At 38.5% G+C, this 23,564-nt stretch overlaps 4 protein-coding genes across 4 annotated transcripts; 1 reads left to right on the forward strand and 3 right to left on the reverse strand.

Annotated features, from left to right (window-relative positions):
* Positions 1-456: 456 nt before the first annotated feature.
* On the reverse strand, positions 457-10,238 carry LOC141816889 (pumilio homolog 5-like). The gene is made up of 10 exons (XM_074704612.1): positions 10,074-10,238; positions 7,612-8,392; positions 5,012-6,450; positions 4,783-4,924; positions 4,563-4,670; positions 3,016-3,228; positions 2,825-2,935; positions 1,913-2,107; positions 879-1,050; positions 457-774 (listed from the first exon to the last, which is right to left on the reverse strand). The coding sequence occupies exons 2-10, from the start codon at positions 8,224-8,226 to the stop codon at positions 758-760; spliced, it is 3,012 nt and encodes a 1,003-aa protein (XP_074560713.1). The 5' UTR covers positions 8,227-8,392; positions 10,074-10,238; the 3' UTR covers positions 457-757.
* A 3,371-nt stretch (positions 10,239-13,609) lies between these two features.
* On the forward strand, positions 13,610-18,242 carry LOC141816890 (F-box/kelch-repeat protein At1g51550-like). The gene is made up of 2 exons (XM_074704613.1): positions 13,610-14,131; positions 16,265-18,242. Exons 1-2 carry the CDS (start codon positions 13,645-13,647, stop codon positions 17,221-17,223), a joined length of 1,446 nt encoding a protein of 481 aa, XP_074560714.1. The 5' UTR covers positions 13,610-13,644; the 3' UTR covers positions 17,224-18,242.
* A 2,048-nt stretch (positions 18,243-20,290) lies between these two features.
* On the reverse strand, positions 20,291-21,767 carry LOC141816905 (putative plastid-lipid-associated protein 8, chloroplastic). The gene is made up of 4 exons (XM_074704628.1): positions 21,515-21,767; positions 21,077-21,200; positions 20,809-20,988; positions 20,291-20,726 (listed from the first exon to the last, which is right to left on the reverse strand). Exons 1-4 carry the CDS (start codon positions 21,701-21,703, stop codon positions 20,536-20,538), a joined length of 684 nt encoding a protein of 227 aa, XP_074560729.1. The 5' UTR covers positions 21,704-21,767; the 3' UTR covers positions 20,291-20,535.
* A 216-nt stretch (positions 21,768-21,983) lies between these two features.
* On the reverse strand, positions 21,984-22,917 carry LOC141816921 (B-box zinc finger protein 32-like). Its single transcript, XM_074704644.1, has one exon. It carries the CDS (start codon positions 22,835-22,837, stop codon positions 22,169-22,171), a length of 669 nt encoding a protein of 222 aa, XP_074560745.1. The 5' UTR covers positions 22,838-22,917; the 3' UTR covers positions 21,984-22,168.
* Positions 22,918-23,564: the final 647 nt, after the last annotated feature.

Below are 23,564 nucleotides of genomic sequence, written 5' to 3' on the forward strand. Positions count from 1 at the left end.
TAACAAACTGACAGAAATCATCAAATTCCAAAGGGTTCAATTTTATTTAAATATGCAAAAGTCTATTTTTTAAATTGTAAACTGATTTAAATGTCTTAGCTTAATTTAAAAGGCTATTTTGGTAGGCCAGTTATCTTTTTAAAAAATTAAAAAATACTTAAACAATTATATAAATTCCTCTTTTATAAATATATTTACTAATTCTATGAAATATTATTATTCTTTCTCATTGAATATCATTAGGCATGGGAGACAACATTTTTATTTGGTACACTTAAAAAAGCTTATTAGTTGAAATTAAAAAAAAAAGATTATACCGAAATGCATTAAAAGATCGATACGACAATGAAATATATATAGTTATAATAGATGGTTTCTAAGATCTTTAAAACAATACAAAAAGTATCACAAATACATACATGTTCTATACAATTTTAACTATATACTTAATAAAAATACAAACAAGGTTTAGGCAAATCAGAGATATATTATCAACCAAATCTAGGAGGAACAGAAGTCGTACAATACTATCGATATACACCTTCGAATACCCTAAGTTAGATACCTATAAATAGTTTAAATACACAAGGATATACCGAATTTCCGTCGTATTATAGAAGCAATATACACCTGAAGTATGAATCTACTTATACTAAGTCTGACCTGTGCATTGTAGAAGGCATGACAGAAGCCACCTTGAGGACTTTGTTGGAGTTCTCCAGCATTAAGGTCGCAAATGTATGTGGTTTCCCTTGTTTTAGGGTTCAAGGACATCTGGAAGAACAGATTTTATAAACTAAGTAAAGATCCAGTGGAAGAACTTTGAAAAGAATGGTTTAGTTTATTTGTAAGATTATCATCAAAGGGTGGTGTGACACCTTCACTGTATGTTTGTTCGATTCGAGTGACGATATGTTTCCCGTAAGTGTACTTCTTCAAAGCCGACAGATGAACTTTGACGCGGTTGAGCAGGATTTCCCGTTGCTTATCGGTGCATGTTTCGAGAATCTTCTGAACCACATAGTTTGCGAATTGATCCTTCATCATCACCTGAAAAGGGAAATGAAGAGCACCCCAGATGTAATCGCAATTGCCGGAGAATTATTCAGACTAACAAATGGATATGTAACTTAAGAAATGATTCACACAACTCAGCTGCATCAACAGGTTCCAGAAATTTTTCAAGAGAATCTACTTGCTTAAAAATGTCGGTACCGGGCGGTAAGGTCTAAGAGAATGGCAGAATTTATGCATTTTAAGATAATACTGTACTTGGGAGCATTTGGTAGTTGCTACTTCAGGAACAAAATCTACATCAAACCTACTTACTGGTTAGTAGATTACTCCTCCAGTTCTAGCAAGCGAAAACCGAAGTAGGATCAACGATAAGAAACCAGCAAGCTGGTCATTCCATATTCAAATGGGCATTGCTCAACTCAACTAAAAGAACGGCGAAAAGCAGGTGAGACTACAACTAGGGAAACCACATTGCTCTAAGTTTTGGAGATGGCTAAAGTTTCGACATTGAGTTAAGCTGGTTTCTTCGTCTTCTTCTTTTTCCTCCTCTAGTGTTTTTTTCCTCTCCTCCTACCCGATTCCATCCCCTCGGTGTGCATCATCACACCTAACACGATACCGTTCCAACCTGGAACTGAAATCCCAGCTCTGAACTATATTTCAAACTTTGCCTATGAGGTCTTCTTGATCCAAGCATTAGCAAATATAATGAAATATAGGATTCTAACCCCAAAAATGTAGATAAGAAAACAACTATCAAAAGATGCACAAGCTGTTAAATATCCTCGTTCATTATAAAACTTGGCCAAGTTTCAGAACTTATCTAAAACGAAGAGTAGATGATCAGGATACTAAAATACACATATTCAATAATTTGCCAAGGATTTGAGCATACCAATAAATTGTCATTTCCTTCGGTTTGTCCAACTATTTCCCTGATCAAGTGATCCCTCTCTTCAGTACTACCATATGCCAAGCACTTTTCTATAACATTTGAAGCAAACTTGTTCTGACTCATCTGCACGATTTGCCCAAATAATTTGCTGATGATCTCGCTTCTTTCATGTGCTTTTCCCCTCTCCAAAACATGCTGAAAATGACATAACTATGTGAGAATTGAAATGTGTCTGGAGACAGTAAGTCGAATCAAAAGGAGCAAACCGGTATAGATAATCTACAAATTATTCACGGAGAAATTACCTCGTCATAAGATGTAGAACTCAAACACAATTGACAACATATATTCAGTAAAGATTGGCAGGGTTAACTATGGTATACTCTCGACACGGCCTGCACAGACCATACATAGAATACTGACAAATGAGGGAACCGGGAGAAACGAGGGTGCAATGAATGGGTTGGTTTACACATAGCATGAATGTGAAATAAAGGGCTCAATAATATATAATAATATGTTTCCGTCTAGTTTAAGCCTTTATAACACTCATAATTGCACATTGCATTTCACAAAGCATGATGGAAAATGACCAACCCAAGAGCTAAAGGCTCTTGTGTTTCTGCATGCTTGTCAAATGAAGAAAGAAGACCATCCGCTTTTAACTTCAAGGACAACTCAATTAATTTGCTCTATAATAGATAATAACTTGAAGGCAACATAAAGATCAGTAAGGAAAAACGATTGCACTTAGTTAGCCTTGCCCATCAGCCCATGTTATACTGCAGATAATGCCACAGTATCGCACCAGATGGCATTACACGTGGATCAACGAATTAAGCATGTTCAAAGTTTTCATTATTCCAATCGATGATGAATGCATGAAATACATCATTAATTACAAAATCTCACCTGGGTGACATAATTGCCATACTGATCTTGTGCAAGCAGGCAAGCTGACTGCAAAATCTCATCCACAATGAATTGGCTTTGAGATTCATCGCTACAATGCTCCAGGACTCTCTACAAAGAGGAAAATAATGTTTCAGAGTAACTGCATCTCAAAATCAGAGTACTAACTGGAGAATAGAAACTTGCTTGACCTGTATGACACGGCAACCATAAGGATGTGTAGAAAGTGTTGCAACTTGACCATGAAACGCAGATATTATGAAGCCAATTTTTTCTGCTGGTATACACTCAATGCACTTTTGAATTACATGATTTCCATTCTGATCACGAACACATCTCATGACATTTCCATCAAGTTCTTGCACAAGTTGCGTTTTCTGATCAAGATGGATAACCTCAAGAGCCTGCAACAAGAAAATTTCAATGAGATTTGACAGGAACTGGATAAAAGGCTTAAGAAATCTCTCAGCATGACTGAAAATGTTAGTTCTGCCTTTTTTTCTCCTTAAAAAAAATTAAAAACTTGCAAACTCTAGTATGACCTCAAACATAGGATCTAAAGAAAAGAAGCATCCAACTTCCTGCAAAAAAGAACTTCATTTATTTGTAACATAATCACTCTCTAGCTAAAAACAGAACAACATGCATGGCTTTGTGAACATTTACCTTTGAACAAGACAGACGACAACAAATGGCAATTCCAGGCTATTTGGTGCCAGCTACATATCCCATCATTATGTTCTTTGTCAAATTTTTTATATCTCTACCCTCACACTTCTAGCTTTAACTGACGAAATTTGTCCAATAGAACCCAACTTGCAAGAATCTTACAATCCATTATGATTTGAATTAGACTCAACTGCTCATGACTAAATACCAATGAGTTATCACATTTTTTTATTTCCACATGTTGTTTCCAACAACCCGTCCATCTAATCTACGAAACATGGCAGGTGATACAACTTATATTTTTTTTCTCTTACACAGGAAATACCATGATCACATAACAATCTAGAAGTCCCTCCTCATCTTGACCACATGATGTTCGCACAAATTTACCTTAGACCCCATGATAATCAATATCATAAACTTGAATGGATTGTTTGGCCACACAATGAGCCTTCAGCTGTCTGACATTATTACAGTAAACACTCACTTAAGCCATGGATTTGTTAGGGGGAAAGCAACCAAATTCCAAGTATCATTAGAATGCAACGAGGTCATCTCATTTATTATAGCATGTCTCCTTTTCAATCAGAAAGTGCATCTGAAACAGTCTTATGAATGGGGAAACAGAGAGAGAGAGAGAGAGAGAGAGAATAATGAGGTGACAAAGTATAAGAATACAACCATAGAAAGTGGATGTCAAGTAGCACATTTACAGGTCTTTTTAGGTACCTTTTTGGAGGGCAATGGTAAGGTCCAGCCGAGACTAGATCTGAGACAATAGACAACGTTAGAAAAGCAACAAGTCTAGAGGACTGACTTTGTAGGTTTAGATCTTGATCTTCTGCGATAATTATGGAGTGGAAGAGGCTCTGGAGTTCAGTAGAAACAACTGCCCTCCTTAAATTCAGTATGACAAATATAGTTCACAAATCTCAAAGCTACTGATGTAAAATTTCATGAACACCACAGAACTTCAACAAGGTGCCAGACTATGTGCATTACAGTTCTGAAAGAAGTGAAGTGCATAACACGCAGCAAAAGTGATAAGGATAGTTAAAAGAAAGAGAACCTTTTGAATAACGCGACAGCCATACATTTGAAGACTCAAAGGTAAGACATTGCCAGCAAGTTTATTAGCTAGCTCTTTCCTCTGTTCGGGGCTCCCATGTTCGAAAAACTGCAAGAGCAAAGCCATGAATAAGAGCATGGTGTCTTGAGAATACTCATACATGAAGAATTTATGAAGCGGGAATCAGATAAGTAGTCAGAAACAAGTTTGGGAGATGTACCTTCTGAATAACATAATTCCCAAATACATCAGTCATTAATAAAGAGGAATGTGGAAGTACTTCACTGAAAACTGAAGCCTTCTCGTCAACACTACAAGTCTCTAACTTTTGCTGGATAAATCGACTCCCATGTTGGTCAGTGCTGAGGCAAAAGGAAATACAGAAACTAAAACAATACACCACATAATAAGCTCCAACAACAATCGAATAAAAAAATAATAATACTTGCCTAAATTCCACCACACGTCCAACAATGTCAGGCAATTCATATCTATGAGCTTTGTTAGACTTGAGCTCTTCAAGCAAAGAGTACATCTTTGAATCATCAAACTTATCGCGCCCTCTTTGGCTTTGCCGCCCTGATAAAGAGCCAGTATGTCTCTCAGAGTTGAATGTAAACTTAACGTTCTCATTTTTCCATCCTGAAAAACTTGCTCCAGCCACTGGTGGTCTTTGAAAAACAGGACTGCCCATTGGTGAATTTGAAAATTGCATCATTACACCGATATCCATAGGGCTCCCATAGTAAGTAGGGCTGACAGTGCCTGCTCTTGTAGCATTAAGAGCATTGACACCACTAACACTCGTGACTTGGGGTAGTTGATCAGCTAGATATGTAGAAGAACCCTGAGCTTGTTGTGGATCATAGAGGCCTGGTAAGCTCCCTACAGCATTTCCCCTGGATATCATTGACTCATATTGATGTGCAGCTGCAGTACTATAAGCATTGATTGAATGATGTTGATAGAAAGGCATATACGAAGAATCAGTTAAGGGAGAATGCATAGCTAAACCCAATTGACCATACATCTTATATAACTGCTGGATGTCAACTCCAAAAAAAGTGTTTCCCCCTGAAGCAACTACTGGAACCCTAGAACTAAAGTTAGGTCCGACTGCATTCTCAAAAGGCACTGGAATAGCATTTTGATGATAAGAATAAGCAGTGACAAGTGGAGGCCCTAGCGAGGGATTTAATGTGCATCCACTTGTGCTAAACTGAGAAGGAAGTAGGCTACTAGATTGCAAACTATGGTAATATGGAGTTCCATATGCAGCTGCTGTTATGTACAAGGGAGAAATGCTAGAAGATGGTGACAGTGGTTGCACCTCAGCCGCTGATAATTTTGGTTGGCCATGAGACGTATGATTCCCAGGACTCTGAGAATGTTGTATTCCTTGAGAAATTGTCTGAGACTGACCAACCTGAGCTCGAGCAAATGAGCCTTGTGAATGCAAATTACCTGGCTGAGAGTGATGCCTTGATTGGCTGGTTAAATGTCCATCAGAAGATAACCTTAGCTTTCTCATTTCATCTTTGATATTACCAAGGCCTAACCCAATCACAGCACTAGGTGAAACCCTGTTCTCAAAATTGCTGATGCCCTTGCTAGTTTCCATTTGGCTAACTGTCCTCTCAGCCAATGTTGCAGATAAAATTGGCATGCCACCCAGATCACCACTCAATATCGATCCAACTGAATGTGAACCTGTGTGAAGAGAATGAGATTGTAGGCCCACCCTGTTTTTTCTTGGTTCTAGCATAGTCATGCTAACTGAAGAATCATGTACAGCATTCGAAAAGGAACCATGGTTGGATTCTTGCTCCAGCAATATTTGTCTTGAAGGATGAGAATGATCAGGATATGAAGTATGAGGAAAATCCTCCTGAAACATCAGACAATCAAGCTTCAAACAACTGTAAACAAAATAATTGATATTCTCAACACCTAAGATATAGAAATAATCTATCTAAGCCAGTCAAAGTTTACGAAATACTTCTAAAAGAACCACGTATAATTGCAATAACATAAAAATAATGATAAATGATATGTAAGCTACTAAGCTTGAACTATTACTATGAAAACACTAAGAAATGCTCATGCAAACTACCAGACAACCTCCATGGAAAGACTCAGGTAATTATAAGTGTTTATAAAAGTTAAAACGAGATTCTTAGAAAATGCTTAGAACATTTATGAGGACTCAATGGTTTAGTCACATAGCACAAGTGGCAAGCACATGCAGCAAAAAACATTCTAGAATCAACTCAACTGAGCATAATAACAACAAATCTGAATGTTATAATGAATTTCCAAAACAAGGCCTCCAATCAAGCCATGTTTTCTTATGTTGGGTCACTCAGCAGGCAATCTCAAACGACTTCCTAAGGTAGTGCAGAAGAGAACATTGTATTGGTTGATGTATTACGTACTTAAATCATCCAGATCAGACTGGCATAGTACTATTAAGAAACTTACATGCGCAAAGAAAGGGGTATTTACATCCAAACTTAGGCCCAAAGGTTTCAAATGGGTCAGGCCGTTGGTTGCCCATCACAGTCTATAAGCCACACCTACATGGCCAATGGGCTGGGTCATGCATGAACCAGAGCCCAGTCTACCCCGATTCCAACAGATTATAATTTTTTTTAATACTTAATAATGATATTGCTATTTAATATCAATATTTTAATAATGTTTAACCAACAAAAAATTATTAAATACTATCAAATATTTTAAACAATACTTCTATTATCAAAATTTTATATAATTAATAATAAATAATATATTTAATAAAAAGGAAATTTTAAATAAGAAAAAAATCGTGCAGGCTTGTACCCTGGCTAGGCGAGAGTCTAGGCCTTCACGTGCTAGCCTAGATACAATCGGGGTAGCATAGTTACTAGCAGGCCACCTGAGCCCAGATTGGGCTGGTCCATTGTCACCTCTATTTTGGCCATAAGAAAATCATTGATCAGATGCAGCCTTTGCTATTCACTAGGAGAAAAAAGGGGCTATCAAAAAATTAGAAGAATAGATAAATTACCTTCACTAGATCTACCGGATTATTATGCTGCTCTTCAGAATCAGAAAAAATGAAAGGAAGAATATCAGCTTTCTTATCTACCCAATTTCTGGGTTCAATTCTAGGTGCCCTATCATCCTCAGGTTCCTCGTCATGAGTACATAGGGCAGGTCTGTTGTCATCAAATGAAGGCAATCTCCTACTCTGACCAATTCCTCCAATCTGTTGCATCATATGTCGGTTCTCCCGAGAGATAAGAGGCTGAGGAAGCCTTGGTTTCAAGTTTACATTAGCACAGTAGTATGCTAAATAGGATGGATGAGCACGTAGTTCCTCTTCAGAGTTACAATTTTGTGCTTCATCATTTAGGTTCTCCAAGCCACCATCCAAGTCAGCAATCTGGCCTTTTAAGATATCAAATGCTGCACAAGAACCTTCAATACTCGGAGGTGCACTTCCACTTCGACTGAGACCATTGATACCCTTGTTTCCATGGTACTTTTGCCCCTCCAAAAGTGGACCCAAATCTTCTGAAACTAAATTACCTGAAGATGAGAATTCTGATGGGTCCTTTCCAAGGGCCCAGTTCCCAGCTCCATTATTCCCTATGAATCTCAGTGGATTCTCTGTGGCCATTACTTGAAGTTGCTTATCTTCAGATAATTCATTTATAAAATGTCAAATCTTCTATAGTTGTACTAGGAGTGATCTCCAGTTGAAAATTAGGTGGTCAGCAATTCACAGCCAAAAAAACTTCTTCAGAGAAGCTGAGATCAACTCACAAATACAAAGCAATCAGCTCCTGCTAAAATCAAAAAGATCTCTTTGAATTAAGCCAAATACTGAAGAAATAATTAATAAGGTTCAAAACAAAAAGATACAACTGTTCCAAATTCATCTACTACAATAATAGATTTAGAAAAGCCTAGTCCAGAAACTACAAGCAAAAAAAAAAATCATATGTGAAAGACACGAGAGAGAAACTATTTGAAAAAAAAAACATATATACAAGTGCCAGGTCAGAAAGACAAATTCATGAAGCAAGCATATAATGAATAACCAAACTTATTTGTTATAATTAATCAGCCAATGAACTCTATGGACTACGACATTATCAAAATACATTCAGCTTTCAATAGTGATTTCCACCTTGATCAGAGAAAATAAATTAAGAAACATAATCACAGTTGGCTCTAAGAATCAGGGACCAAAAATCCATCTACAGACATGAAATATTTAGAACATTAGATGGAATAATAGCTAGCTCTAAAGTTCCATCAATTCAAAGAGTTTAAAGATCAAGAGGAAGTGTCATTGAAAAATGCAAAAGGCTCCAAAATCCATTAATAAATATACGGAGAGCACTAACTTTAGGTGTCAATTCATCAAAGTTGCTAATATATTAAATTACAGCCTGAGAACAATTGCCACACATTTACATAAACTGATAACACAAAAATAGATACTAAACTACAACTCCATTACCCAAACTACCAATCGAAAGATAGATAACTACCGACTAATGGCTAGGAACATAGACTCTATTGGAGACTGACAGATCGAATCTTAGGACAACACTCTGCTGAAGTTCAACAACCCTCCGTTATGAAAGATTCGACCAAGTTGCTTGCTATGGAACACCCTTAAACATTCGGACTCCAATCATCGTAGTTTGGCAAGCTGAAAACATCTAACACGGAGATATATATCCCTTAGATTTTCAGTAACAAGACTTGTAATCTGATACATCTAATATGGACACATAAAAAGGGCTACAAATATATTTCAGGATTGCAATAATTATGTGTCATCTGTAATCGTGACACATTAAATGCAACCAAATGAGCGTACACAAGATCTTAAACTGGTCAGCCACTGTAGTGATCACTTATCTAATCTCTCCCTTTATCAAAAAGGAAAGCAAAAAAACTTTATTCGCATCACTTCTTTCTTGGAATTGTTTTGTCTTGACCAATAAAAATGACTCAGGCGCATTTCAGGCACCTATCCTTCGACATGAACCCTCCAGTTTCAGACTGCCGATTCTGTTTCCTTCCATGACCATCCGAATCTCCGGTCCGTCTAGGAAAGCCCGAACAAACAAACCAACGCCAACGCACTTGTTCCTGAATTAACTGTGTTGCATGTTGCACTAGCCATATAAAGCATCATAATCATAATGCCCAACCTTTATAAGTAAAAACAAAAACAAAATTTTCACAACTAAATTCTAAATAAACAAAAGCCTAAATCTGTGGCCAGATAGAGATCTAGAAAATTCGAACTTGAACCCTGCCGTGCCGTCTTAAAAATAATCCAGGTCTAAAACCTCTCAGTTCAAATACCATACTACCAGAAAGGGCCTCGAGTAGCGCAAAACGGCAATTTTGGTGCTTTAATCGAGACAAGGCAAGCCAAACGCAATCATGAGCTGGTTATCAACCTGAGCCCAGACCCGGAAGACGACGATGGAAGACTCTCACCTGTTTCCCAGGTCACGAGACATTGACTTCCCGAGCCCCCAATCCATATCGTCAGACAGCAATCCGTTAGCTGCTCTGGTCCATTACGAAGGAGAAACCGAACAAGGTTGGCCGATGACGAACCAGGTCCCCTCGCTAGCTTCCCCCCTCTCTCTCTCTCTCTCGCTTCCTCTTCTCTGCTCGCGTCGCTTCTAAACTCCTCGATCGCCGGGCTTTTGGAAATTTCTCGTGGCCGAGAACGGTGAAATGACCAAAATGGGCCTAGCATCGTTCAGTTGCACCTCTGTAACAGCCAGAGTAAACTTAACCACCAGCCATTGCGCGACACGTCAGCTTTTTGCTGATCTCAATTGCGTGGTTCAGAGCTCAGGATAAGCGGTGTGCTGACTCCGAGTTCCACGTCAAAGGGCAGTTTCGGAATAGAAAAAAGTATTCCCTTTTCCACCCAAAACTAAGTATCCGGTAATTAATTAGTGAATAAACACAAGCTTTGACCATAATTACGGATAAAAATTAGATTATTCCAAAGAGAAAAAAATTCTCTAAACTACATTACCAAAATATATAATAATTTAAATTCAGGTTTAATTTTATTGTTTATAATTAAAAAATATTTTTAAAAAAATAAAAAATTGAAGGCTCGGGAGTTATTGGGTTTTGCGTGAGGGGCCCACGGAACGTATCCTCGGCGACTCCGCGGACGTCGATCCCACCGCGCCGATGACGTGGCAGATTTATAACCGCACGCGGCCCGGAAAGGCTGCCTGTTGCCGTGCTGCCGCTTTATTTTCTCACTTTTTATTTTTCCTTTTTTCTTTTTTTTTTATTTTCCAATTTTTAACTGCAGCGTCCCGTAGAAAGCACATGGAGCGGGGCCTGCAGTACACGTGGAACGTCACCAGGCATCCACGTTGATAGTCCCTGGCTTCGACCACCAGCAGCACGTGTCACGCAAGTGGGTCCTCAGATAGGACGTGACATTGCACGTGAGATGAACGAAATGAGCCAACCTCAGCAATGGTGTAGGACATCCGGATTGGATCCGCGATTCGATCTTTAGCTTGGCGTATTTGTAAAAAAAATTTTCCAAATGAGAAAAACGCAATCAAAGGATGCTGGGCATCTGGATTGGCCGTCGTATGCGCTTCCCGATTTACCCTGATGGTCGGTAGGAAACTTCCGTGGGACCGGCGGCCACTCCTAGAGATGTGGCTACTGGGATTATCATTTTTTTTGTTTGGGAGGAGGTGTCCCCGGGACAATGGGCCAACAGTAGGACATTTGGATTGTGATTTGTTCGATCCTCAACTACGATATATTTACAGAAATTTTCCTCTAAATGGGGAACGCAATCAAAGGATGCTGAGCATCTGGATTGGCCGTCGTATGCGCTTCCCGATTTACCCTAGTAGTCGGTGGAAAACTTCAGACCAGACCGACAACCCTCAGGGATTGAGTCCATGAGACTGACTAAGATTTATCATTTTTTTTTGTTTGGGAGGAGGTGAGGAAGGAAGGGGAAGAAAGGGTAAATAAGGGGAAGGGAAGCCTTGGGATTTAACTTTGTTTGTAAAGAAGAGAGAGAAGAGGAAGGAAGGGTAAGCTTTCTCTTGCATGCCTATAAATAGACATAATTCCTTACACTTCCGATTTGGGATGTAAGGAAGGGGAAGGAAATGTTAAAACATATTTATTCCAATTTTACCCTTATATTAAAATATTAATTATTAAAATAACTTATCTATTAGATTTTTGCACTGTTGTTCCTCGTCACATAATGCAGTCGTCACAAGATCTCATCACTCGCACTCCTTGATGTCGACCTTCGTCGTAAATTTTTACATCAGTAAATTTTTATAAAAATATATATATAAATATTGATTTATCCTTTATCATACCAAAGTGTACAAATTCTGTATTTCGTATATTTTTTATATATCTACTTATTATTTTTTAAAATTTTTATTTATTTAAGTTGTAAATATTAATTTTTTTAATCTTATGAGATATATATTTTTTTTCACATATAGATTTATTTTAAAAAATAAAGATATTTTTATAATTTTATATATTTAACCTTCATTCCTTTTTCTTTCCTTTCAAATAAGATAATACATGTTACGTTAATGAACCTTCCTTTCATCCCAAATAAGGAGAATATAAATACTTATCTTCTCTTCCCTTTCCTCTCCTTTTCTATCTCTTCTCCTTCCATTAATGAACTTCTCACTCCATCCAAGCATTAAGCATGCAATCACAAAGCATTCTTAACGACAGCATATTAAGAATTAATTTCTTCTAGTGGAAATATAATTTTAAAATATTGATTGTAAAATAATAAATAGTTTGTATTTTTTAATTTATTTTGATGAGAAATTTTTATAATACTGAATATCATCTCCAAAATTAATGGTTCCAAAATAATACATGAATTATTAAAAAAATACAAAGCATATAGATGTTAAAACAAATCAATTGGGCCACACACGATTTGAGTTTAATCAATTAATTTTTATAATATATTAGGTTATACTATATCTCATTTGTCATGATCATATCAAACTATCTACGATTGACTAATTAGGTAGTACAAATCGAGTCAATCATGTTTAATATGATTTATGTAAAAATTATAAATTTTTTTAAATTTATTTTTTATTTATAATTATTTGTTTAAGATCATATAAATATATAATTAAACGATGAATAAATATTAAAATTAAATAATATAAAATTATGATAAATATGTATATTATATAAAAAAATAAAGATACAAACGACTTGATTAAAAAAAATAAAATAAAATTTATTTAAATATAAATAATAATATAATAAAAATAAAATTTAATGAATGATAAGATAAGACTTAATATATTATTGTATAATTTGGAATCATCTACAATGAGTTGATAATATCAAGCTATACCCTATTTTCGATAAAAGGTATTATTAAAATCATATCAATTGTCTATTATTTTATCGGTTCGATTTATTTTTTTTCAATTAAATTTTGATATAGAAATATACTATAGAAGACAAAGATGGTGGGACTCGAATGCCATCCAAATCCGTGGAACGCTTAGTCTTATCTAAAAGAATGTCATACGATGCTAATTTTAAAAAACACCATTAAATTTGGTGATATTTGCTCTTCTTCTCTCGTTTTAAATAAAAATATCAAATAATGGATGATATTTTAATTAACATAATAATTAGACCAATGTGGAGGAATCTTTGCTTGTTTATTTGCGAGGAAAAAGGAAGGAAGGAAGGAAGGAAATAATGCGGTGTTTACTTGAATGGAAATGATAGATGAGAAAAAAGAAACAAAAAAATCCTTTTATTATTTTTTGTAAATAGAAAAAACTTCAAAATAACTTTTATCTCGTTTTTTTTTTCCAAATAAACAGCAATCTTTTATCCATCCTTTTCTCTCCTCACAAGTAAACAAGACCAGTGAAACGACGAAACCGCCCTCGCTGGTACAAAGCCTCCGGCGTCTTCTCGTCCGTCCCTTTCCTTCGTCGTCCTTTCTCCTTTCTTCGTCTGTCTTCCTTCTTTTCCTTCTTCCATGAAGCCCACGGCTGAAACAGGGCACCTCGATTCCTTCTCCATCGCCATCTCAAAGAAGGGCCATCTCATGGCGTCAAATCCTCCGTTCTCTTCCTCCTCGTCCTCGAGGTCCCCGCCAAGTATAGCCCAGTTGAGCAACGATCACATCATCTCCGTACTCCTCCTCCTCCCCATCGAATCCGTGCTCTCCTTCTCCATGGCCTGCAGAAGGTTCAGATCCCTCGGCTCCTCGGACGCGCTGTGGGAGCCCATATGCCGGCGGGAGTGGGGCGGCCGCGGAGTCGATGCGCTAGTCGGTTCCTTCTCCCTGCAAGAAAGGCTGCGGATTTCCTGGAAGCGGCTGTATGCTCAAGTTTCCCATCTCAGTTCCCTTTCTTGCCGTCGATTGTCGTGCAAAAGTGGCTCCTTTCCGACTCCTAGGGCTTCTCACTCCCTCGCCTTCGTCTCCGATTGGCTTGTGCTCTTTGGCGGTGGATCCGAAGGAGGTTTGCACCCTTGTTTGTACTTGTCTTTGGTTTCTATCATATTGACTAATTAACCTGTGAGTATATCTCAATTGAGTGCCGAAATGCTGGAGTTTGACTACCGTTGTCTAAGAATTTTGCTGGTTGAGCTTGCAGTGCCTTGATGGATTCTGATTAATCATTGACTCTTAGCATCTAATTTTTTCCTTCTAGTTTGTTAGATCAAATTCATAGAGATTTTTTTGTATAGATCTTGAGTAGAAGATGATGATATGAAGACTAACCCTTTTGAGTATGCTGCAACATATCATCCACTGTCGATTTAATTTTCCTGTTTCCCCTTCTATTGCTTGTTTTTCAATTGAGGATGCAAAAGTACAAAGTGGTAGACGATGCTAGTTCTACAATTGGATTTGTGTTAGCCACTAAATAAGTTATGAACAGGAATGTAAACCATACACCTTCAATTGTTGGGTTTCTTCATATGTGACTCATAAAAAATGTATGCAAAAGCACTTGGCAGTCAACAAGGTTTATATGACAGCCCCGACCTTCATTAGTTTACCTGATTAGTTCATGGATCTTAGATAATCCTGCTATCATTGGCGATCTAGTTAGGCAGACTTATTTTTTTGCAAAATCTCAAAAATTGAAGTAATCACATGAGGGTAGAATAGCCAATTAAGTTTAAAGTGTAACCAGTCTTACTACTTAAATGGCACCTAGCAAGTTTCTAGGAAATGGACTCAAGTCTTGCTATTCCTAGCATTCTGAAATTGGACAGATTCTCTGCTAGCATTCTTTCTCAAAGTAAATAAAGATGGCAATCAATTATTTTTCTTGCAATCCATGCTGTAGAAGGATATGCTCTGTTGTTGATCCTATTTCTTGTTCTGTACTTCGGAATGTTTAGATGATGGTGTGCAAGGAAGATCTTTCTCTCTTAGATTTCATCGTTTGACATTCTTGTTATTGAAAAATAAGCAGATCTCATTTACTTTAAATTTTGGGTTTTTGTTACTTGATATACACTACCTACATTAGTTTATTAATTAATTAATTTTTTTGAACAAAATCTAAGGAAAGCTCACCATTCACTGCTATAACTGGATGAAACTTTATGTAATACAACTTAAAAATTGTTAAATATTTTCTATACATAAATTGAAATTTTTTCTTCCTCGTTGTAGTTATCGTGGTTAATGTATCAACTGCATGTTTTGATGGACATAAGATAGAAAATTTTGAAGTCTTATATTAGAACAACTAGTTCACTTTCAATAAGCTTGTCTTTAGTAGATATTCTAAAACTAGCAGTAATGATGTGTGCAATTTCAGTAATTCAGGTTAGTGATCAATGCTAGTGGAATCGTAGTATTGCCTTTGGCATGCCAACTTGTTAACTAATGTTCCCTTGGAATTGTCATCACCTGCTACTTCTCAATCCATCTATGAACTAAATTTTATGCTTTCTGATGTTTGTAACTTTGTTTGATAGAATACTGTATAAATAGTTTAACAAGATGAGTAGCTCTGAAATTTTCAACTATCCCTTTCTTTTATCCAGCTCAACCTATGGCTCTATCATGAATTTTCACTCCTGGATATTGATCTCCAAAGTAAAAAATCATCAAAATTCATCAGCATGAGAATATTATTTTGTTTACTTTTTGAAGTGCATCTTGTTCTATTCTTGTATTATTTGAACAAATTAAGAAAAATAGGTCCATATCATCCAAATTTGTCAGTTACGAGATACCAATTTGAATTAGTCCAAAATATTTTAGAACATTTGCTAGAAATTCAATGTTCTTCGGAAGGAATCTTATATTTGCATTGGGGTTAATATTTAAGGTAGTTCTAATAAGGTTTTTTTTTAAAATGTTTTTAACAAGTTCCTTCATCAAATATTTGCAATGTTTTATAATCATTTAGTCTGATTTCACCTGACACTATAGAGCTATTGAGCAACCATTCGTCAAGATTAACAGATACCATGAAACTTAGCTAAAATAGTTTTTGCTTAAATAATATGCCATTCTTTTGTTGCTAAGGTATTTTATGCAATTTATTCATTATTTTGAGTTGATTTTCTTTTCATGGGCACACATTTTTTTATAATGAGACCTTAAGGTACATTTCTCTAATTATTAGGACGCCATCTCAATGATACATGGATAGCATACATCGGAAATGGATGCAACAGGGCGCTAAGTTGGCAACACATTAATTCAGGTGTCCCAAGTGGGCGATTTGGACAGACATGCACTGTCCTTGGCAACTATCTAATTCTTTTTGGTGGCATCAGTGATAATGGAGACCGTTTGAATGATACGTGGATCGGAGAGACATTTTACGAGGGACAAGACATGAGAATTGCATGGAGGCTACTGAATGTGAATTCTGTAGTTCCATCTCCTCGTGGAGCTCATGCCGCATGTTGTGCTGCAGATCATAGGATGGTGGTGCATGGAGGAATTGGGTTGCATGGCCTTAGACTTAATGATACATGGATTCTGAATTTGTCAGACGACTTCAAATCTGGCAGATGGCATCAGATAAATAATGTTCAGTCGCTACCTCCACCACGCTCGGGTCACACATTAACTTGGATTGGTGGAACATATATGGTTCTGTTTGGTGGGAGGGGATCAGGATATGAAGTTCTTAATGATGTTTGGCTCTTGGACATTGGTGTCAATAATCCCGAATGGAAGGAACTCAAGTACGAGCTATACGGTTTGCCAAGTGAAATGCCCCTTCCACGAGTTGGACATTCAGCAACACTTGTATTAGGGAGAAAGATTCTCATATATGGTGGTGAAGATTCACAGAGGCATAGGAAGGACGACTTTTGGGTGTTAGATGTAGGTGCTCTTCCGAGGTTCCAAACAGTAGGTTTAAAGAAATCGCCAAGAAATTTTTGGAAAAAGCTGCAAGTTGAAGGTCACCACCCGTCATACAGGTCTTTCCATGGCGCTTGCACTGACAAGTCTGGACGCTACGTCTATATCTTTGGAGGTATGGTCGATGGCATCATTCAACCTGCTGAGCCCTCTAGATTGAGTTTTAACGGGGAATTATATCATATAGAGCTTGTTCTCCAGTTATAGCCATGCGAAGAAGTTCCACATCGGATGCATACTAGCCTTTAGACTATATGTTGCGCGCATACGAGTAATATGGTACAAAATCAGGTGCACCTTGTGAAAACCTGTCTGATGATCAACCTTCTTTGCACATGGACCTGCTTGTAAGAATAATGCTCCTCGAAAGTAAGAGTCCATAGTAATATTGGTTTGTCGTCCACATGTTTGTACAGAGTTGCAGGACTTTCTGATATTTGTTAAGGATCTAGTCTCAAAATGAAGGCTACTAGGAGGTTCCGGTAAGTTACACCGATGCATTTCTTCCAAATTTCCCACAAGCTAGGGTTTGTGCTGGAAGTCTCAGTTTAGGAATTAATACAGCAGTACTTCATATTGGATTTCCAGAAGATATTTTTGTCTCCAAAGAGTGTTTGTGGAAGAACACATTCTTCATACAAGCAACTCTGAAAGTGTAGCTTGATCAGGTTATTCTGGTTCAAAGAGGCCATTTCCATGGTCCCATCTTTCTTTGACAGAATAGCTGGTACCATTCACCCAGGTCTATTGTTCTCCAGCCGCGGACCACTTTCAAGTGACAGGGCTATCGAAAAAGGAAAGGAATTTTTGTAACCAATGAGGATGCTGTAGATTCTATTCTTTTGCAAGAGATGATGGATAGATCTGGAAGCAGTTGCGACATTGCCAAGCCACAAAACATGGATCTAGCAGACAATAATAGAGCATGGAGCTTCACCGGTCCGCTTGTCTTTATGCCTGAGCTCTCATGTGTTGTGGTCACTGCTTGAGCAAGAAGAGGGGACCAACAATTTGCCAAGACAATCTGGTCCTGCAGTTGATTGTGTCACGTCTGGACGGTTGCAATCTCATTCTCGATCGACCGGGCACCTTGTGATGAAGGGGACATGGACCGTGGGCGCGTGCCAACTCTCGGAAGTAATGTTGTTCTCTTCAAGTAAGAATACTAAACCCTCTGATATTACTGTGAACAAAATTGCATGCCTTCATTGTCTCAACTTGTGTTCTGATGCATTGTGTCAATTATCTTGCCTTGTTTTGTTTTTCATCCTTGATGAATATAGAAATGTTGATGGTTAAATAAAATAAGATAAAATTTATTTAGTAAATAAATTCAAAGTACAATTTATGCATACTTATTTAAAGTAGACCTCATCTCTATTGAAATTCGAATTTTGATTCTTTTATTTGTTCCACTAAATGTTTTACCATTATATCACATTCGTGGAGGTAACATGAGTCATTTCTTGCTCTAGCTAGGTGTGTTTGGTTGGTTTAGGCTAATCACATGTAGGGATGACAATTTTCTCTTAACTCGATGGAGGATTCGATACCTGATTCATTTGGAGGCTATGAAAGGATTTTTTGAACCCGATTAAATAATTGAGTAATCAGGTATAGGGATTTTCAGATATGGATATGGAGGTGGATTTAATAAAATTGTACATACCCGACTCGAATATATATATTAATATATATATATATATATATATATATAAACTATTGATTTTTCTTGTTCATTTCACCGGCAACTAATTAAAGAAAAAATAAGAAAAAAAATATGATCTTCTTCTTTTCTTTTTCGGCTTACTCTTGTAGTCTTTAGATGTTTATTCTATTTTTGTTGAATTATATATATCTTTTGTAATGATATTAATTTTAATATATACAAAATGATGATAATTGGATGGAATGAATAAAATTATTAGTATAGAGGATATCCAATCCTTTGATGGGTATGAGGATATGGATGGATATTCATTCTCTGATGGGTATGAGGATGAAGATAAAAGTTGAATATCTGAAGGGACGAGGCTGAGGATGATATAATAAATGGCGATGAAGATGGAGGATATGGACTCAACCCAAATTCTCATCCCTAATCGCATGAGTTAATTGCGATCCAATCACGATTCAAAACTGACGGTTTGACAATTTGAAACAGACGGTTCAACGGTTTAGAATCGTCGATTTGATTCTTGGTAGGTCACTCTTAACTTTAACTGTCTAAGACGATTACGATTTATAATTCAGAATTGTTATTCATAATTCGTCATGGTTCGTCACCGTTCAAAATTATTATATGAAAAATTTTAAATTTATAAATTTATAAAATCATTTGCACATTGTTGGACCAGGATTAATTGATTTGTCGGCAAACGATTATAAATTAAGTAACCCATACGTCTCTCTTACTTTTCTTTCAATTATTAAAAATAATAATATAACAAAATACAAATTATTGATTATATATATATAGTTGTAGTCTAGAATTGATTAGAATACTTAGTATTTATAACACCCGAGTAATACTACTAATACCAATATATTTCTTTTTAACAATATATATATTATTACGGTTCAGGCCCATAACCGGGTCCGGACCGGACCTATCCGTGGGCAGACCTACTTTCAGCAAGTTGATTGACGAGGGCGGCCCGGTCTAGGCCCACCCGTGGGCAGGGCTGCTCTCAGCAAGTTGATTGATATGGGCGGCCGGGTCCAGTTAGGACCCCGCCCGTGGACAGGTTAATGAACGATCAAGCCTGATCAACCCACTTGATATTTTCCTACATGCCACAAAAAAATAAAATAAAATAATATATATATAAATATATATATAATAAATTTTATACATGGCAAATATAGAAAATTAATTTTTTAATAAATAATTTATTTTAAATATATTTCAAATAAATTATAGGGAACCTAAAAATATTTATTTAACAAATAATTTATTTTTTAAAATACGCGCTGTTAATCGCGCGTTTTACAAATAATTATTTTGTAGGGCTAAACCGTTAAATGTGTAATACCTTTAATATATTTTAAAAACAAAGGCGACCACCACTGCCAACCACGTGGCAGTTTAGCTGTGTTGCGCCAGCTGTGTTGCAGCTGCTCTAAGTCTTTAAAACGCATTTTAAACCTGTTAATTTTATATATTCTTAGTATTAAACAAATATCAATGAGGTGTAATGTAAAATATCAAACGTATCCAAAATAAATGACTATGTTCCTAATTTTAATTCTCATTAAAGAAAGGGAAAAAAGATTATGAAGCAATCTTCCTATCAAGTTTAAACAATTCCTAAAGGAACCTGATACAGAAATTACAAAAGAAGAAACAGAGGAACACTTGATTGTGCTGCTGCATTTTGCTCAATCAACATGTTTGTTCAGTTATTACTAGGTCACAACTCTACAAACAACAATGACTCCACATTCCTCCGAACCACATACCGATTGCTATGCGTAACTTTGCCACCTTTGACGAAGGGTAGAGCTTGAGTTTCGCATTCAGCCTCGCCGTAGGAAGACAAAGAGTGAACCCCTGGATCCCAACCCCAGCCTTATTTTCTCATCAATGTATGTGATTTGTAGCTTGACCTCGCTCTGAAGGCCGTATGGTAACTCGAGCGGCCCCAACTTCAGCACGGGGGGTTCGAATATGACTTGGACCCATTTACTGTCTAGCACAATCAGCTTACCTGAAAATGGCTCTTAGGTTAAAGAACAGAAGATGATCCTCACAAAGAATTACCGAACATGTTCTTCGTGTCGGGTGTTTACCTTTCAAGGATACTTCTCCATTGAGGACACCAAAAATAGAAAATGTAACTTTGTTTCTCACGACATCAGGAGCTTCCAATGCCTGCACCATTTCACTGGTCTTGAAGATGAGTCGTCCGAGTACACTTCTATAGCCTCCTCCCGGCGATGTCGGCCTCGAACAGTAGACCACATCCCATTCTGAGGTGCATATCCAGGCATATGAACTTGTTAGACTAATCCTGAAACTTAACCGAGTATTTGTTCATCCGCAAAGCTTGGAACTTACCTCCAAAGATGAGAGGCGACTTAACCGGCTCATCAACGCAATATCCTGCGAGCTGATTAGCCACATTCGCCACCTCTTTGTGTCCATCCGTATTAAGTGCAATCCCTCCATCAGTTCCTTTCACCTACAGCACCAACCAATCTTACTGTCGCCGTTACCGATCTGTTTTCATCTAACCCTAAAACTACAAGCGATTCGAATTCCAACTCCCTCCAAAAAATTTGCTGTCGCAGAAGTTGTTGAAGAAAACAAACTTCAAATTGTGTAAAATGGAGGGAAGGATAAACTCTACTATTTGAATTCTAGAGGACAACAGATAAAAAAATCCCCAAAAAAGTTGAAATCCAGTTCCCAAGAAAAGAAATTCAAATTATAGAAATCCTAGGAGCAGTGTGATTCCATCCATTTCTTTTTCTTTAGGTGTGTAAAGGATAGAACCTTGGATAGGATGGAGGTGACGAGGTCGTCCGGCGCCGCCGCTACGAGGGGCTGCGCCGAGACGGTGGCGCGGACGGTGGGGATCTTCCAGCGACGTGGCAGCGGGATGAAGGAGGGAGGCGGCGATGCCGTAGGACGAGGGAGCGCTGCTACGGGGGAGAAGAGAGCAAGGCCAACGGAGGACGCCATGGCCGGCCGGCGGCGGAAGAAGGTTCTCGATCGTTTCTTTTGCTGTGCCTCCCTTCTAACTTTGACCAACGCCTCTCTATATCTTTTTCCAGTATTTATTTATTTATTTATTTTATTGTAAACTATTTTCTCGTTTTTGATTGGCTGATTCGTGATTTCTGATAAGAGGAGATAGTGGGCCCACTGGCTACGTGGCGTATAGTTATGGCCAATGGGCGTTTTCCGAAATCCAAATTGATCCACCGATTCAACTCACTGCCACTGAGTCAAAAGGACCGAGTTGAATAATAATAATAATAATAATTTCCATTCTCGATTTTTCAAAATTAAATGGAGCAAATTTCACCGTTACATCGATCTGTTTTATTATCGAAAATTAAAAGCTTATTAATTTCCTCGGATAATTATGAACAGCATGTGTCGCGCACGTGCGAGGGTGGTACGCTGTGGAGACTGGAAGCGAGTTCAGTGACTCAGCGACGGGACGCGACGCGACGACGGGGGAATCGGGAGCCTCGCCGGCGCCGCGCCAATGCTGCTCCGCGAATCGCCGGAACTGGAAGGCTCCTCGTTGTCATTCTCATTCTTGACGTCGTCGTCGCCCTTGTCATGCCGCGCGAAGAGCTTGACGGCGGACCAGAGCGCGGCCGCGAGGGCCACCCGTCCCGGCTTCGCGCCGATCACGACCGAACGAGAAGAGAGTAATCGCGCTGCTGCGGCCGTGCATCGCCGCGCGCTCTTCAGCCCCATTCTGCCACTCCAAACATTCAACACCCGCTTCGCCCTCTCGTCTCCAAACTGGCGCCGCCGACCCCGCCGCTTCGACGGGCCTCGCTTCTTCTCCAGCCTCGACGCCGTCGTCGACTCGGCGGCGGACAGGCACGACGAGCTCGAGGGCTCGGCTCCGTCGCAGTGGCTGCAGAGGGAGCGGAAGGGCCGAACCACGGCTCCGGAGACGACGCAGGCTCCGGCGTCTACGGCGCGGCACTCCGCGCAGGCCACGCGGCGGACGTGCCGCGCGACGAGGAAGTTAGCGCCGTGGACGGAGGCGTCGCAGGACCAGCAGAGGAGGGCCTCGTCGGAGTCGCAGTAGAGGGAGGCGCCGCAGCCGCACAGCTCGCATTGCTTCTCCATAGATGCCGTCGGAAGGATGCCCCGTCGCGCCTTCCTTTTAAAAGGCGGCGAAGCGGAAGAAACCTGGTGCCGGTTTTGGGTAAACCGGGCCTGGTTTTGTGGTCGGAAGAGGAAGAAGATGGTCTAAATTAATTAATTAGAATTTTCTTTTGTTTAATTATTAATTTACGGCCAGAAATTTTAATAATAATTAAAAAAAGAGTTTTGAGAGCGCGATAACAGCTGCCACGTGTTCGTGATGCAGTCGACAGACGTGGAGTAGACGGAGGACGCGTGCGTCGCTGTCGCTGCCGGCTGTTGGACCCGGTTCGGTTGAATGGACGCGGTCGTCGGAGAAGGAGTTGAAATCTATGAACGGCGGGTCCGAGTGATGATCGATCACATGGACCATCGGGTTATTGGACGACAGGGTCTTAATCGACGGGCCGACGTCGCGTAATTTGGAGACGTCGCCAGGTTCGAAACCGTTCGCCTCGGTATCAGCCGGGACACGTGTCGGAATGCGCCATCAACGGGCTATTGGCAGTTTTTCGATTAGTTTTTTACATTTATTTGGTATCATAGCGTAAGTTTACATTCTGTTTATCGTATTTTTAAATCTATCAAAATATGATTTTACGATTAATTTTTCAAAATTAATCGTTGCATTTTAGGACTTAAGTTTAACATTTGTTTGGATTTGTTTGTGTATCGAGTAATCGAAAGTCGTATTTGTCGTCGTATCGGG

This window comes from Curcuma longa, unplaced genomic scaffold (assembly GCF_044706935.1).
Source record: "Curcuma longa cultivar G26 ecotype Majalengka, Jawa Barat unplaced genomic scaffold, ITB_CL_G26_1.1 contig_18626, whole genome shotgun sequence".
NCBI classification, from domain to species: Eukaryota; Viridiplantae; Streptophyta; class Magnoliopsida; order Zingiberales; family Zingiberaceae; genus Curcuma; species Curcuma longa.

Coding starts and splice junctions, on each gene's coding strand:
- LOC141816921 (XM_074704644.1), bottom strand. CDS start 22,837: ATGGAGAAGCAATGCGAGCTGTGCGGCTGCGGCGCCTCCCTCTACTGC.
- LOC141816890 (XM_074704613.1), top strand. CDS start 13,645: ATGAAGCCCACGGCTGAAACAGGGCACCTCGATTCCTTCTCCATCGCC. Junction 14,132..16,264: donor TGGCGGTGGATCCGAAGGAG/GTTTGCACCCTT, acceptor TCTAATTATTAG/GACGCCATCTCAATGATACA.
- LOC141816905 (XM_074704628.1), bottom strand. CDS start 21,703: ATGGCGTCCTCCGTTGGCCTTGCTCTCTTCTCCCCCGTAGCAGCGCTC. Junction 21,201..21,514: donor TCACCTCCATCCTATCCAAG/GTTCTATCCTTT, acceptor TTGGTGCTGTAG/GTGAAAGGAACTGATGGAGG. Junction 20,989..21,076: donor GTCGCCTCTCATCTTTGGAG/GTAAGTTCCAAG, acceptor TATGCACCTCAG/AATGGGATGTGGTCTACTGT.
- LOC141816889 (XM_074704612.1), bottom strand. CDS start 8,226: ATGGCCACAGAGAATCCACTGAGATTCATAGGGAATAATGGAGCTGGG. Junction 6,451..7,611: donor ATCCGGTAGATCTAGTGAAG/GTAATTTATCTA, acceptor CTGATGTTTCAG/GAGGATTTTCCTCATACTTC. Junction 4,925..5,011: donor GGACGTGTGGTGGAATTTAG/GCAAGTATTATT, acceptor CTTTTGCCTCAG/CACTGACCAACATGGGAGTC.